At 43.0% G+C, this 12,436-nt stretch overlaps 2 protein-coding genes across 2 annotated transcripts; both read right to left on the bottom strand.

Annotated features, from left to right (window-relative positions):
* Positions 1-31: 31 nt before the first annotated feature.
* Positions 32-6,409, bottom strand: LOC105187618 (methyl farnesoate epoxidase). The gene is made up of 8 exons (XM_011148545.3): positions 6,286-6,409; positions 5,896-6,147; positions 4,335-4,623; positions 3,671-3,897; positions 2,629-2,840; positions 865-951; positions 642-783; positions 32-345 (listed from the first exon to the last, which is right to left on the bottom strand). The coding sequence occupies exons 1-8, from the start codon at positions 6,371-6,373 to the stop codon at positions 152-154; spliced, it is 1,491 nt and encodes a 496-aa protein (XP_011146847.1). The 5' UTR covers positions 6,374-6,409; the 3' UTR covers positions 32-151.
* Positions 6,410-7,827: 1,418 nt separating this feature from the next.
* On the bottom strand, positions 7,828-11,164 carry LOC105187607 (uncharacterized). The gene is made up of 3 exons (XM_011148529.2): positions 11,036-11,164; positions 9,893-9,987; positions 7,828-9,765 (listed from the first exon to the last, which is right to left on the bottom strand). Exons 1-3 carry the CDS (start codon positions 11,057-11,059, stop codon positions 8,184-8,186), a joined length of 1,701 nt encoding a protein of 566 aa, XP_011146831.2. The 5' UTR covers positions 11,060-11,164; the 3' UTR covers positions 7,828-8,183.
* Between the last annotated feature and the right edge of the window lie 1,272 nt (positions 11,165-12,436).

Genomic DNA, 12,436 nt, shown 5'->3' with positions numbered 1-12,436 from the left:
TAATATTTTCAGTTTGTGTTGTATCGGAATGCTTCAAAAAGCCGATTTACGCTTTACGCTTTCACGACGAAATCAATGTATGTTCGACCCTTTTCGTGGAACGTTAAATGTATTATTGAGCGCTGGCATGCCGTTCCAACAACTATGTAATTCAATCTTTCAAATCAGATCTCATCGAGAGTTTGACGTAATACGGTTTCGGCGACATGGTGAAGCCGTCGTAGGCCTGTAGTTCTGGTCTTTCGTGTTTATGCGAGACTTCCAGGTCAAAGTAGTGTATAACATATGTAAAAAATAAAAACATCGAGGAACGCGCTAATCCCTCACCCAGGCAACGTCTTTTACCTGCGAACAAGCATGAGAGAATCACTCGCGTTATCTACAATTAGTAAAATATTCCATAATGCCGGAATGGTATTATACCGCGTCGTTTTAGAAAATACGCACGTGACACAAGATTTTATCATGGCAAGAGACTCGATATACGCGTTATTACACGCGTACGACACGTGATGTTACACGTACACGTAACCGGATCGATTATTCTTTTTTATACTTTTCTCAAGTTGCAAAATGTCACGCACGTTTTATAACGGTAGCAATTACGATAATAAGGCAATTTTCCGTTGCGTCAGATTTACCTAAGCCGAAAGGTATGCTGGCGTTATTCTGACGAAATTTGCCCTCTTCGTCTAGAAATCGCTGCGGCAAGAATTTGCTCGGTTCGTCCCAATACTCCTCGTCAAAGTGAACGCTATGAGAGTCAAACAGGACAATCGTGTCCTGCAAGATAAAAGAATCGTTTAGAATCGTTAGTCTACATGTACAAAGTGGAATAGTCTGTGATTTAAAAAGCGACATCACCTTTGGTATATTGTATCCGTTTAGAGCAACATCTTTCATGACTCTGTGAGGTATACCGAGTGGTGCCATGATGAAGTATCTGAGTATCTGCATTTATATTGGATAATTAAAAAATGAATGCCATCATATTACATACATATATGCATGTAGAAAAATGCATTATTAGCAAGAGGCATTAAATATTTTCTGAAAAGGAAACTCTAAAATGTTCAATAGCTGATTCGCTTTTAACTCTCTGAGATCATTGACTTATATAGATATTGACTTATATAGATTGACAGAAATATAAATTTAAACTATGAGTCGTAAACATATTAGGTTGGGGAAAAAGAAATCCATTATTTTTCCGCTAGATGGCTTCAGCGGTATACATCACGTGATGTATTAATCGCATAGGTTAATATTTATACTCGTTGGAAAAGTGACATTCCGTACTAAAAAAAATTCTTTAACGGTTTTGTGATTTGTCGATTAAGTTGTGAGTTATAGCGTAACGTAAAAGATGTACGTCAACAAAGAGAAAATTCGGTATATTTTACAATTTTGCTTCGATAAAGGCGAAAATGCAAGCCAGGCGGCTGAAATTGTGAATGGTGTTTATGGTCCCGATACTGTCACAGCCAATCACGCGCAATTTTGATTTCGTCGATTCCGTTCCGGTAATTTTGATGTTAAAGATGCATCTCAGGGCACAGGTAGGCCCGTCGTCGAAAATGTCAATAAAATTATGGAAATGATCGAAGTAGACCGGCATATTAGCAGTCGTAGTATCACCCAGGAGCTGAAGATCACAAAACCTCAAAACCACAAAACGGCTTTATGCAAAACATTTGCATAAAGTTGGATTCAAAAAAAAGCTCGATGTTTGGGTGCCACACGAATTGACGCAAAAAAGCATGATGGACCGAATTTCAATCTGCGAAGCCTTGAGCAAACGGAACGAAATCGAGCCATTTCTGAAACGGATGGTGACTGGGGATGAGAAATGGATTATATACGACAATATTGTGCGAAAACGATCGTGGTCAAAGCGCGTGGGCGAAATGGCTCAAACGGTGGCCAAACCAGGATTAACGGCCAGGAAGGTTTTGCTGAGTGTTTGGTGGGACTATAAAGGAATCATCCACCATGAGCTGCTTTCATATGGCCAAGCACTAAATTCGGACCTCTATTGTCAATAATTGGACCGTTTGGACCTAGCGATCGACCAGAAGCGGCCAGAATTGGTCAATATGAGAGGAGAATTGTTTTTCATCAGGATAATGCCAGGCCACATACGTCTATAGTGACTCGTCAGAAACTCCGGGAGCTTGGTTGGGAAGTTTTGATGCATCCACCTTATAGTCCGGACCTGGCACCAAGCGATTACCATCTGTTTTTGTCATTGCAAAACTTCCTTGATGGTTGGAAGAAATTGACCTCAAGAGAAAACTGTGAAAATCACTTAGTCGAGTTTTTTGCCTTAATAAGGACCAGGGCTTCTATGAAAGAAGGATCATGAAATTACCTTTAAAATGGCGACAAATTGTAGAACAAAACGGTGCTTATTTGACTAAAATCGAACAATCCTAACTATGTTAAATAAAGCCTTGAAATAAACGAAAAAATAATGGATTTCTTTTTCCCTAACCTAATACATTTACGTTTTACTTTGTTTTGTAAAGGATCTTTGTTTTGTATAATCATGCAGACTGTTTGTCAAGTTAAATGTAAAGAGAGCTGGAGAGCACTCATTATCTTATTTTTTTAATTTAAATTCGTTACTTCGGCTAAAAAGGCTTCCGTCATCGGTAAAAACGGCAAATCTTGTTCAGTAGGAGCTCTCGATCTACCAACGACCCTGTCCAATTCTGTCTGAAGTAACTTCAACCACGTTGGGTACAGCGACAAATAAAGAAACGTAGTCGCTAGAGTATCGCTGGTTGTTTTCAATCCAGCCAGGAAAAGATCAAGACACAACATGAGTAAACTCTCACCTGCAATGCAAAACACGGTTTCGTCGATTTTCGTCATCGCGTTTTATCAGTCGCGTGGAATTCATTTCAATGCACGATTTCTTTTCACCGCGCGATAATAGCTTGCCCGATCTTTAAGATAGCGTGACATTGTATTTAATACTCTTTACATTTTCTATGCAAATATATTCTTTTGAAATCCTTCAGAATCGGAAATTCAAAGCAGTCTGGAAGGACAGTTTCAAGAGCGCGTTGCAACTTTATGTCACGGCAAGATATTTATTACGTCCTGTGTGTGGAATTGCATGCATGTACGAGATAGTAAAGATGTGCGAACTATTCGAATTCGAATTCGAATTCGAATCGAATCGAATCGAATCGAATTACATTGGATTCGATTCGATTCGAATCCAAATCCCTAATTCGAATAAGAATTAGATCAAATACATTATCGTTTGCGTGCATCAGCTACAAAACGGGTCATCTGGGCCTGTAAGTAATTTGAACCCTTAACTTGTAATTAACTTAACTTATAATTAATAACTTAATTATAAATTATTTTAAATATTTAAATATATAATTTCCCTTAAGATGATATTACAATATCAATATTCTCTTTTATATTAATATCTTCCATCATTATTTGCATGTTTAATAGTCGTGTCAAATTTTTTGAAATGATTCGATTCGAATTCGAGTGAAATTTCATAGATTCGATTCGACTCGAATTTGAATTTAAAAAATGAGATTCGACTTAAAAATTCTTGATTCGCACGTCTCTACGAGAATAGAAATACTCTTTGTCGCCTTCAATTAGACAAATTTCAACGGGCTTTGCGCCAATTACTCACGATCGAAATTCGGATCTTTATTCTTGTCAACCTCTAAAAGGAACGCATCGATCAGATTGCCAGGCTGACTATCGGATAACTCTCTCTTGTGTACTTCGATTTCCTCATCGAGAAAGCTCCATAATTCCCGAATAATTCTCATCAGATCATTGTATCCTGATAATTCCGGCATCACGAAACGCAGAAAAGGCATTTGAGAGATCAGTCCACCCGTGATATTGAACAATCTAAATGCCACATTAAGCTTGATCAGTGTTCGATTGCTCTGTTGCAAGGTGCGAAAATAACAAACGGTATTGAAACGTAAAAGGATATGAGTTAGAAAGAAACATGATCGTGTATATCGTTATCGTACAGATATGCAAGTAACGTCGATAACGAACGTTGCAAATAGAATTGCAAATAGAATTTTGTACAAAGATGGGCTTGAAGTGAAAGATCGATGTGTCGCATATGTCTGTGATGTGTTTGATAGCGAATGCGTAACAATATGTATCTCTGTATGTATGCATAATGTATATTTCTAACACACACACACACACACACACATGTTCAACACAGCTGTTTGCGAATAATTGAATATGTGACAGATAATGTCCTATGATAAACGAGTATAAAACATGCATTAAAACAAGAAAAAATGCGTTGACCAATTATTACTTGCCTGAAAGCTTCGTGAACAGATGTGAAGACCTTTCGTAATTTCTCATCGCTGTACTCGAATCTATGCCCGGCAAAAATGGACCACAAGGAGTTTAGCACCGCGAGATCGAAAACTCGATCCATTTTCACTGCGCCGCGTTGGCTCATTTCTTGTAAGTAATTCACTAGATTCTCCGCCTCAACGGTTAATTGCTGCTTCATAATTGACTGACCCATACCAAACGCTCGAAGATGTCGCATCGTAAATCTGCGACTTTGCGACCACGTTTCCCCGTCGGTGAACACGACGCCTGTCGTAAATAACAATACCGAATATACAGGGTGTCCCATTTAACCTGACAAATCGTAATATCTGGAAAACTACATGTCGGATCAAAAAAAGTGGGTAATGAAATTTGTTCGTCTCGAAGAGGGACATCCAATGATATCAAACTCAACCTCTCACCCCACTCCCGGGGGGTGGAGGTGGGGGGCAACTTTGAAATCTTAAGTGGGAACCCCCATTTTTATTGCAGATTCGGATTCTACGCCACAAAATACGTAAGTTTCGTCGGAAACTTTTTTTTTATTCGTGATAGATGGCGCTGTAATCGCAAAAAATTAGATTTTCTGCAATTCTCCAGAAATGATCATTGGATTGAAAAATAAAAAAATACCTGTTCAATGTTTTTAAAAATATTTTTAAAAAACATAACAGTTATTTCCCCCCATCCCCTCGGGATAGGGTGGGTGGTAACGTTCAAATCTCAAATGAGAACCCACATTTTTCATTGCAGAATTAGATTTTACGTGAAGTTTTTATGGAAACAATTTTTTTCATTCGTGATAGATAGCGTTGAATTTTTCCGAGAAACTACTTTTAGCGTTACCCAGGAACAACGACGAGGACGTAATAGTAGCTTTCTGTTCTCTTCGGGGTGCTTGTTTTAGGTGAGTGATTTTGCATAACAAGCATCCCGATGGTGAGAGACGAGGGGACTCACCTAAAACAAGCACCCCGAAGGGGTTGAAAAATGTGGGTTCTCATTTGAGATTTGAACGTTACCACCCACCCTACCCCGAGGGGATGGGAGGGAATAACTGTTATTATGTTTTTTAAAAATATTTTTAAAAATATTGAACAGGTATTTTTTTATTTTTCAATCCAATGATCATTTCTGGAGAATTGCAGAAAATCTAATTTTTTGCGATTACAGCGCCATCTATCAGGAATCAAAAAAAAATTTTCGAACGAAACTTACGTATTTTGTGGCGTAGAATTCGAATCTGTAATAAAAAATGGGAGTTCCCATTTAAGATTTCAAAGTTGCCCCCCACCCCCACCCCCGGGAGTAGGGTGGGAGGTCGAGTTTGATATCATTGGATGTCCCCCTTCGAGACGGACAAATTTCATTACCCACTTCTTTTAATCCGACATGTAGTTTTCCAGATATTACGATTTGTCAGGATTAAATGGGTTAAATGGGACACCCTGTATATTCCTTAACATTTCGGCCAATACACACATATCCTCACGCGGTACATTTCATTCCCGTTTCACATTCAAATCGATCGGGACTCACCCTTCCTTTTGCCGAAAGCTCGCATTCTGAACAAAAAACCGTCCGGCCGGCCATTAAATTCATCTCGAAGTAGAAGCTGCTTCACCAGATCGTGTGTTGAAATTACCACTATCTTCTGCTTTCCAAACTTCAGTCCCAATATCGGCCCATATCGACGGGACAATGCTTGGAAAACTCGATAATTATATTGATATTTGGAATATAACCACCAATACATCGGTAAACATCCCAGCAACGGCATCCATATCGGACCTACGTAATAAATTTTTACGCAAAATAATTTACATTGTTTCGCAACGACTTTCTTTTCCGACCATCCTCTCGGAATTTTCTCCGCGGGAGGAGAAGAGCCGGCTAATACGTATATTATTTTACCGCAACGGCACATACCGGGTGGATAATTCCTCGGCTTGAGACAATCGTAGATGCAACAGAAGATAACGATGATAAAAAACAGACAAATTGTCAGATATATCATTTCTGGATACTCGCGACACGTTTCGGCCACGACTGGTACACGACGACATACGTCTATACATGTATATATATTTATATATTTTTAAGCGGTAACAATCGCCTCGGCGTCAACACGCTTCTTGTCCCATTGATGCTGATACTCATCAGCGTGACACTCATGACCTCGGACAAAAATACAGTGGTCTTGTGCTCGACCGACCTGGCTTTTGTTCGAATTCTAATCCGAAGTTCGATCGAAGATCGATTGCTTCCTTGGCATTGTGGCATTCAAAGTGGAACCGCCTTACAAGAGAGTATATATGTAGACTGAGAAACTCGTTGCAATTGTTGAACGAGAAATATTTGGAGAATTTGTGCTGCATATGACGAAAAAATATGTTGCCTCGTGTTTCCAGCTGACTCACTCGCGGGCTGATTCTCGACGCGGCATGAACGAAAGGAAACGTGAAACAAAAGTGAAAATAATCCCTGTCTGATCGTGTGGTATCAGAAAAATGGCTGTATCATGATTTCTCCGCTCGTTTCTTTTTTTCCGTAGCCAATCGCTACACGACCGGAGAAAAATCCCTACTCTGCCGTAGTTGGCGCCAGTGAAATCTCGTCGTCATCGTTATCAATCGAGTGAAGTCTGCATCGCGCAATATGGTGCGACCTACCGAGACGGACAGCACAGTGGCATGCATTAATTTATGTCGCTGTGTGGGTGCACGGATACTTTCTCCATGGTCGAGGACCTTCTACATGCTGGTCGCTTGTCTTCCATAACAGACTCCACTTTCACCAATTTCGCAGGGATACGTGCGCGTATTCACGTTGCATCATCTACGTCTAATAAGTCCAGAGGGCAATGATGTTTTACCTCAAAATTAGGTGACCACTCGGAAGTTTCAGTTGAAACAGCTACTCGTAAGAAGACAGAGCTTTCGCTGTTAAAAAAATAAAAGAAAGACACAGCGCAAGGCTGCGTTATTTTTGTTTTTGTAAATTTAAAGATCTTTCGTAAGATTATGTTTTCGTAAATGTCGTAAAAATCGTATCTGTCTCACATGTTATATATCGACATTTAAAACGTATAAAGCAGAGAGAGAGAGAGAGAGAAAGTCTTTCTCACGAAATAAAAAATAAAACTTTTGATACATGTTTGCACAATTACTTTGTATAAGATAATTAAATTTTTCTTTTTATAATATAAGAAAATTAGGAACGAGAGAGCATAACGTCTTATCTCTAAAGGATCAATTGGATCAATTTGTTGACAATATGACAAGATTTCATTATAAAAAGAATAAAACTATTTGCGAAAGTGTGCGAGATAAAATTCAGTCGCGGTGATATCGGTGATCATTTGGATGATGGGAGGGAGGAATGACATATATATATAGCAACATTTGTGTAACATTGATAGTGGCGGAAAATGAAATAACGATTGACAAAGAATTAACAAAATATTCATGAACTTTATTCGTAACGGCATTAGTTAACAATCAGGGAAACAACAATAACGCGTATATATATATATATATATATATATATATATACGTATATATAAAAAGAAGAAAAGGAAACACAAACAGCAGGGAGCAAATGTAAATTATGCCATGTCATAAGGGTCGTACAGGTGGCACCCCGAAGAATAGGGAGCGCATCAGTCGAGTACACTTGGAGTAACTTAGTTTCACACGCGTCCTATCTTAATCTTAAGACGTAATATATACAGCGACTTATGTTACAGTAGTCTCGCGTAGAGACGTTTGTACAAGCATTTCGAAGGGTTACAGTGCGATTATGGTGCACAGAGATCTAGCTCTAGATCAGCGGGTGGGGAAGGTGAAGCTGGCTTGACCTCCGTTTTGATTAGCTGGCGGTGGTATCAGATCCTGCGTGACTGTCGGCAGATTTGCCTTGAAGGATCTGTCCCACCTGACATTGTTCTCCTCCGCTTGATGTTGTTGCGTCTGCTGTTGCTGCTGCTGCTGTTGCTGTTGCTGTTGTAGCTGCTGCTTCTGCTGCTGCTCTTGTTGACCCGCTTGCCTTTTCTGGAAAGCAACTTCCGGGCTGTAAGGTACCACTTGCGTGTTCTGAGCCTGCGTGTCCTTGCGGTCCCAATGATGGTGATGGTGATCTTCGTTGGGGAACCACTCCGATATCCAGACCGGTTTCCAAATCTTCTTCCAAGCCGGCACCCAGATCTGCTTCCAGGCTGGCACCCAGATTTGCTTCCACGCTTCTTTCCAGGCGAGCTTTTTATCGGGAATCCATTCTAGCTTCTTGTCGGTCTTCCAGACTTGCTTCCAGGCCTCCTTCCACTCGAGTTTCTTGTCCGGTACCCAGATGAGCTTTTTCGCTGGCTTCCAGATTTGCTTCCACTCTTCCTTCCAGATTAGTTTCTTGTCGTCTATCCAGATTTGTTTCTTCGCCGGCTTCCAGATTTGTTTCCAAGCTTCCTTCCACTCGAGTTTCTTGTCCGGTACCCAGATTTGCTTCTTAGCTGGTTTCCAATATTTCTTCCATACTGGCTTCCAAATTAGCTTCTTCTTCCAGAGATCGTGGCTTGTGTACTGCCAACCGTGATGATCCGTACCGTGGTAGTGCTCACCTGGTATGCCAACCTTTACCCATTCAGGCACCCAGAGTTTCTTCCAGGCAGGTACTTGAATCTCCTTCCATACCGGCACCTGTATCTCCTTCCAGACCGGCTTCCAAATTTTCTTCCACGCGGGCACTTGAATCTCCTTCCAAGCGGGTACCTTGATCGGTATCCAAACCGGCTTCCAAATCTTCTTCCAGGCCGGCACCTGTATCTCCTTCCACACCGGCACCTGAATATGTTTCCACACAGGCTTCCAGATCTTTTTCCAGACGGGGACCTGAATTTCCTTCCATACCGCCTTCTGAGTTGGCACCCAGATAGGTTTCCAGATTTTCTTCCATGCGGGCTTCCAGATTTGCTTCTGCGCCGGCTTCCAGATCTTCTTCCAGCCCGGCTTCCAGATTAATTTTTTTTTCCAGTAACCTTCGTCATGATGATGATCGTCGTGATGGGCATCAAATCCGCCGCCGCCGCCGCCGCCGCCGCCGCCGCCCCCATCCAAATGGCCACTGAAATGCCCACCGATGTCACCCCCATCCGAATGGCCACCAATGTCACCTCCACCGAAGTGACCTCCAACATCACCGCCACCGAAGTGACCACCGATGTCACCGCCACCGAAGTGACCACCGATGTCACCGCCACCGAAATGACCTCCGATGTCACCACCGCCGGAATGACCTCCGATGTCACCACCGCCAAAATGACCACCATCACCACCACCACCGAAGTGGCCCCCGACGTCACCATCTGCTGAAGTACCATAATCACCTCCCCATCGCTTTTGCGCCGCTTTATCGGATCTGTAAATTCATCGGAATTTTTCACAATATTATTACCGATGAAAATTTTACCTTGTTGCCAAGTATCATAAAGAACATTCAAGATTAATGATCTAGATAAACTGCTTTGTTGTCACATAATACGTACGGAGGCTGCTGTTGTAGTTGCCGCTGCTGCAGCTGCGTTTGATCCAGAGCCTTGCTCGCCACAAGAGCGGCCTGCAGTAGCACCGCTAGTGCAGCCTACAGACAACATAATATCACGACAATAATGAGAACACGAGTTGACGGAAACTCGGCCGCCGGCCGGCCGAGAGATCTCTCTTTACACATCCCGTTTATACATTTCGCTGACGTTAAACAATGCCGCCGTATTCAAGTCAGGACGAGACTTGGATCGTCACGATGTGTCAGGATAATCTTATCGACTGACACGCGGTATGTTCATTTCATGCGCGGAAAATATCAATTTTTGCGAATGTAACTCGTAAATCGAAGCATTACGTCCACGCGGAACTAGACTGATTGAGGAGCCGATCGAAATGAAATACATTTTCGAGACATTTTCGAAACACGCGAGAGTGCATAAATTTAAAAGTTTACAGACCCTGGAATCTCTGAAAACGCGTGCGGATTCGCAAATTAATGCCCTCTTTACTTGGGGGAGGGGAGAGAGAGAGAGAGAGAGAGAGAGAGAGAGAGAGAGAGAGAGAGAGAAGACAGAGCGGAGAGAGAAAGTTAGTCGCGCTCGCGGTAGACAATGCCATATATGGATATGTCAAGTCGTAATTCTCTAATAATTCTCAAAAATAAAGAGATTATGAACCCGTAGACTCGATTGATTGAAGTCCTATAAATCCTAAAGTCTAGCGTCCCAAAATTCTAATGAATGTATATAGATAATTAAATTCCTCTGATCGCGCGATCACGGAATAAATTTGTGATTCCGGTTAGTATGTTAATGATAGGCAGAAGAAGGAACCGCAAGAGCGTTTTCTTCTTGAAAACAACGTTCGTTTCGTTTCGCGTCGAATAAATCGACTCGCGCGAATCTAAACTGCCGTACGTTGCAGCAGATCGAGCGGAAGCTTTGCGCGTGAAATTTCATGACGACTGACGACGACGACGACGACGATTGAAGAAGCATAGAGCAAGCTCTCTCTCTCTCTCTCTCTCTCTCTCTCTCTCTCTCTCTCTCGCGTGCCAGCGAGTATTCGCGAATTCGCGAATATGTGAATGACGCAGACACGTTTCGCGATCGGTGAAAGAAATAAAAAGAGTGACAACTGACCGCGCATCCCGGGCGAATCCTCATATCTGTCGCAATGCCGCCCGTTGGGCTCGGGCCGCGTACTCTTGTTCCCTGGACGCAGGAAAACGTAGCTTACTTCGTCCAATCATTGGAACGCCGTAGTTATATAGGCGCGTGTCCTCCCCGAAGGCATCGCACCGCAGGAGCGACGCTGTAAGAAGCGACGGGTCCGTCAAGGTGGTGGCGGACCTCGGCCTGATGGAGGTGGTTTCTCACCAACCGAGGCCACCACAAGCGGTGGAATCGGAAGCGGGGGAATTCCACCACGCTTGGATGGTAGGAAGATGGCGAGGGCGAGGTGAGGTAGATACAAGGTAGACACGGTAACACGCCACGCCGCGCCGCGCCGCGCCTGAAACGGATAAAAACTCTCCCCTACTGTCCTCTCGGACTGTTCCTCCTCCCCCACTTCCGGCGTGGTCGGAACCGCCGCGGTTCGTCGCGGAGGTGAGATGCCGGATCGTTCGGAGAAAGTGATCAAGAGCACGATCCGGTTGAGCGAGATCACTTGGGCGCGCTCGGTTATTCGCGAGCATGTGTTTCAACGGTGAAGTTCAAGCCAAGGCAAGGTTATGTGACAAGGTTATGCCTCGCGCTCCAGATTATACCGAGATCGAGAATGAAGCGGAGAAAGGAAGTATGTAACAACACTGCTGCGACGGCGGCGGCGGCGGCGGCGCAACGTGTTCATCTGCTCTTTTTTATTGCGCGTCTCGCGAGAGTACCGAGAGTCTCTCCCCGCGTAGTAACGGAGAGACGGTTCATTTTTCTCGCCGTAAACCCTAAAGCCGCTAGACACAAAAGGAAAATCATCGAGCGCGTTTTATCGAGGCGGACAGGATAAATCTGCACGTGAACAGATCTGTATGTGAAGGAACGAACGGCCGGTAGATCAACCGGCTGTGATAAACCGAAATTTTTCAAGTAAATCTTGCTTGCCACGTGCCTGCCGCATGATTTTTCAGAATTAACAACCTTCCAGATAGGCCAAGACCTCATGGGATTGTCGTCGGATACGTTCAGGGCGTCCCCTCCCGGAAACTCCCGAGAGAGACACGCCACGGACATATTCGGTATGACTGTGAAACGTCTTGCGCTATCTGGATCGTGTAATCGTGTGCGCGATCAATTTCCCCCAGCTTTTTACTAAAATATTCTGTTTAATCATTTTTACTTTTATTTTAGTTTTCTCTTTCTCGGAGCGGAAAGTTCATTTATGGCGACGTTAACACACACGTCGCCTCTCGAATCTTCAACCAGCCGCGTTCGCGCGCTCATCCCCGCCGTTGAGGAGATTCCCGCGAGTCATCAGTTCCGTTTCGCAGGACCTCAGGACTCTGATGATGCCCGGAAAGCGGAAAACTCCGCGAGGCATCGTTC

This window comes from Harpegnathos saltator, unplaced genomic scaffold (genome assembly GCF_003227715.2).
Source record: "Harpegnathos saltator strain DR-91 unplaced genomic scaffold, Hsal_v8.6 scaffold774, whole genome shotgun sequence".
NCBI lineage: Eukaryota > Metazoa > Arthropoda > Insecta > Hymenoptera > Formicidae > Harpegnathos > Harpegnathos saltator.
Note: the sequence above shows the minus strand (reverse complement) of the source record. Positions and strands in the feature narration are given on the sequence as shown.

What these genes read in the sequence shown, in the direction of transcription:
- LOC105187618 (XM_011148545.3), bottom strand. Translation starts at nt 6,373, where the DNA reads ATGATATATCTGACAATTTGTCTGTTTTTTATCATCGTTATCTTCTGT. An exon ending in TAAAGATCCGAATTTCGATC is followed by an intron (nt 2,841 to 3,670) that starts GTGAGTAATTGG and finishes TTTGCATTGCAG; the next exon opens with GTGAGAGTTTACTCATGTTG. An exon ending in ACGGATACAATATACCAAAG is followed by an intron (nt 784 to 864) that starts GTGATGTCGCTT and finishes TTTATCTTGCAG; the next exon opens with GACACGATTGTCCTGTTTGA.
- LOC105187607 (XM_011148529.2), bottom strand. Translation starts at nt 11,059, where the DNA reads ATGAGGATTCGCCCGGGATGCGCG. An exon ending in GGATTCGCCCGGGATGCGCG is followed by an intron (nt 9,988 to 11,035) that starts GTCAGTTGTCAC and finishes TGTTGTCTGTAG; the next exon opens with GCTGCACTAGCGGTGCTACT. An exon ending in CAACTACAACAGCAGCCTCC is followed by an intron (nt 9,766 to 9,892) that starts GTACGTATTATG and finishes ATGAATTTACAG; the next exon opens with ATCCGATAAAGCGGCGCAAA.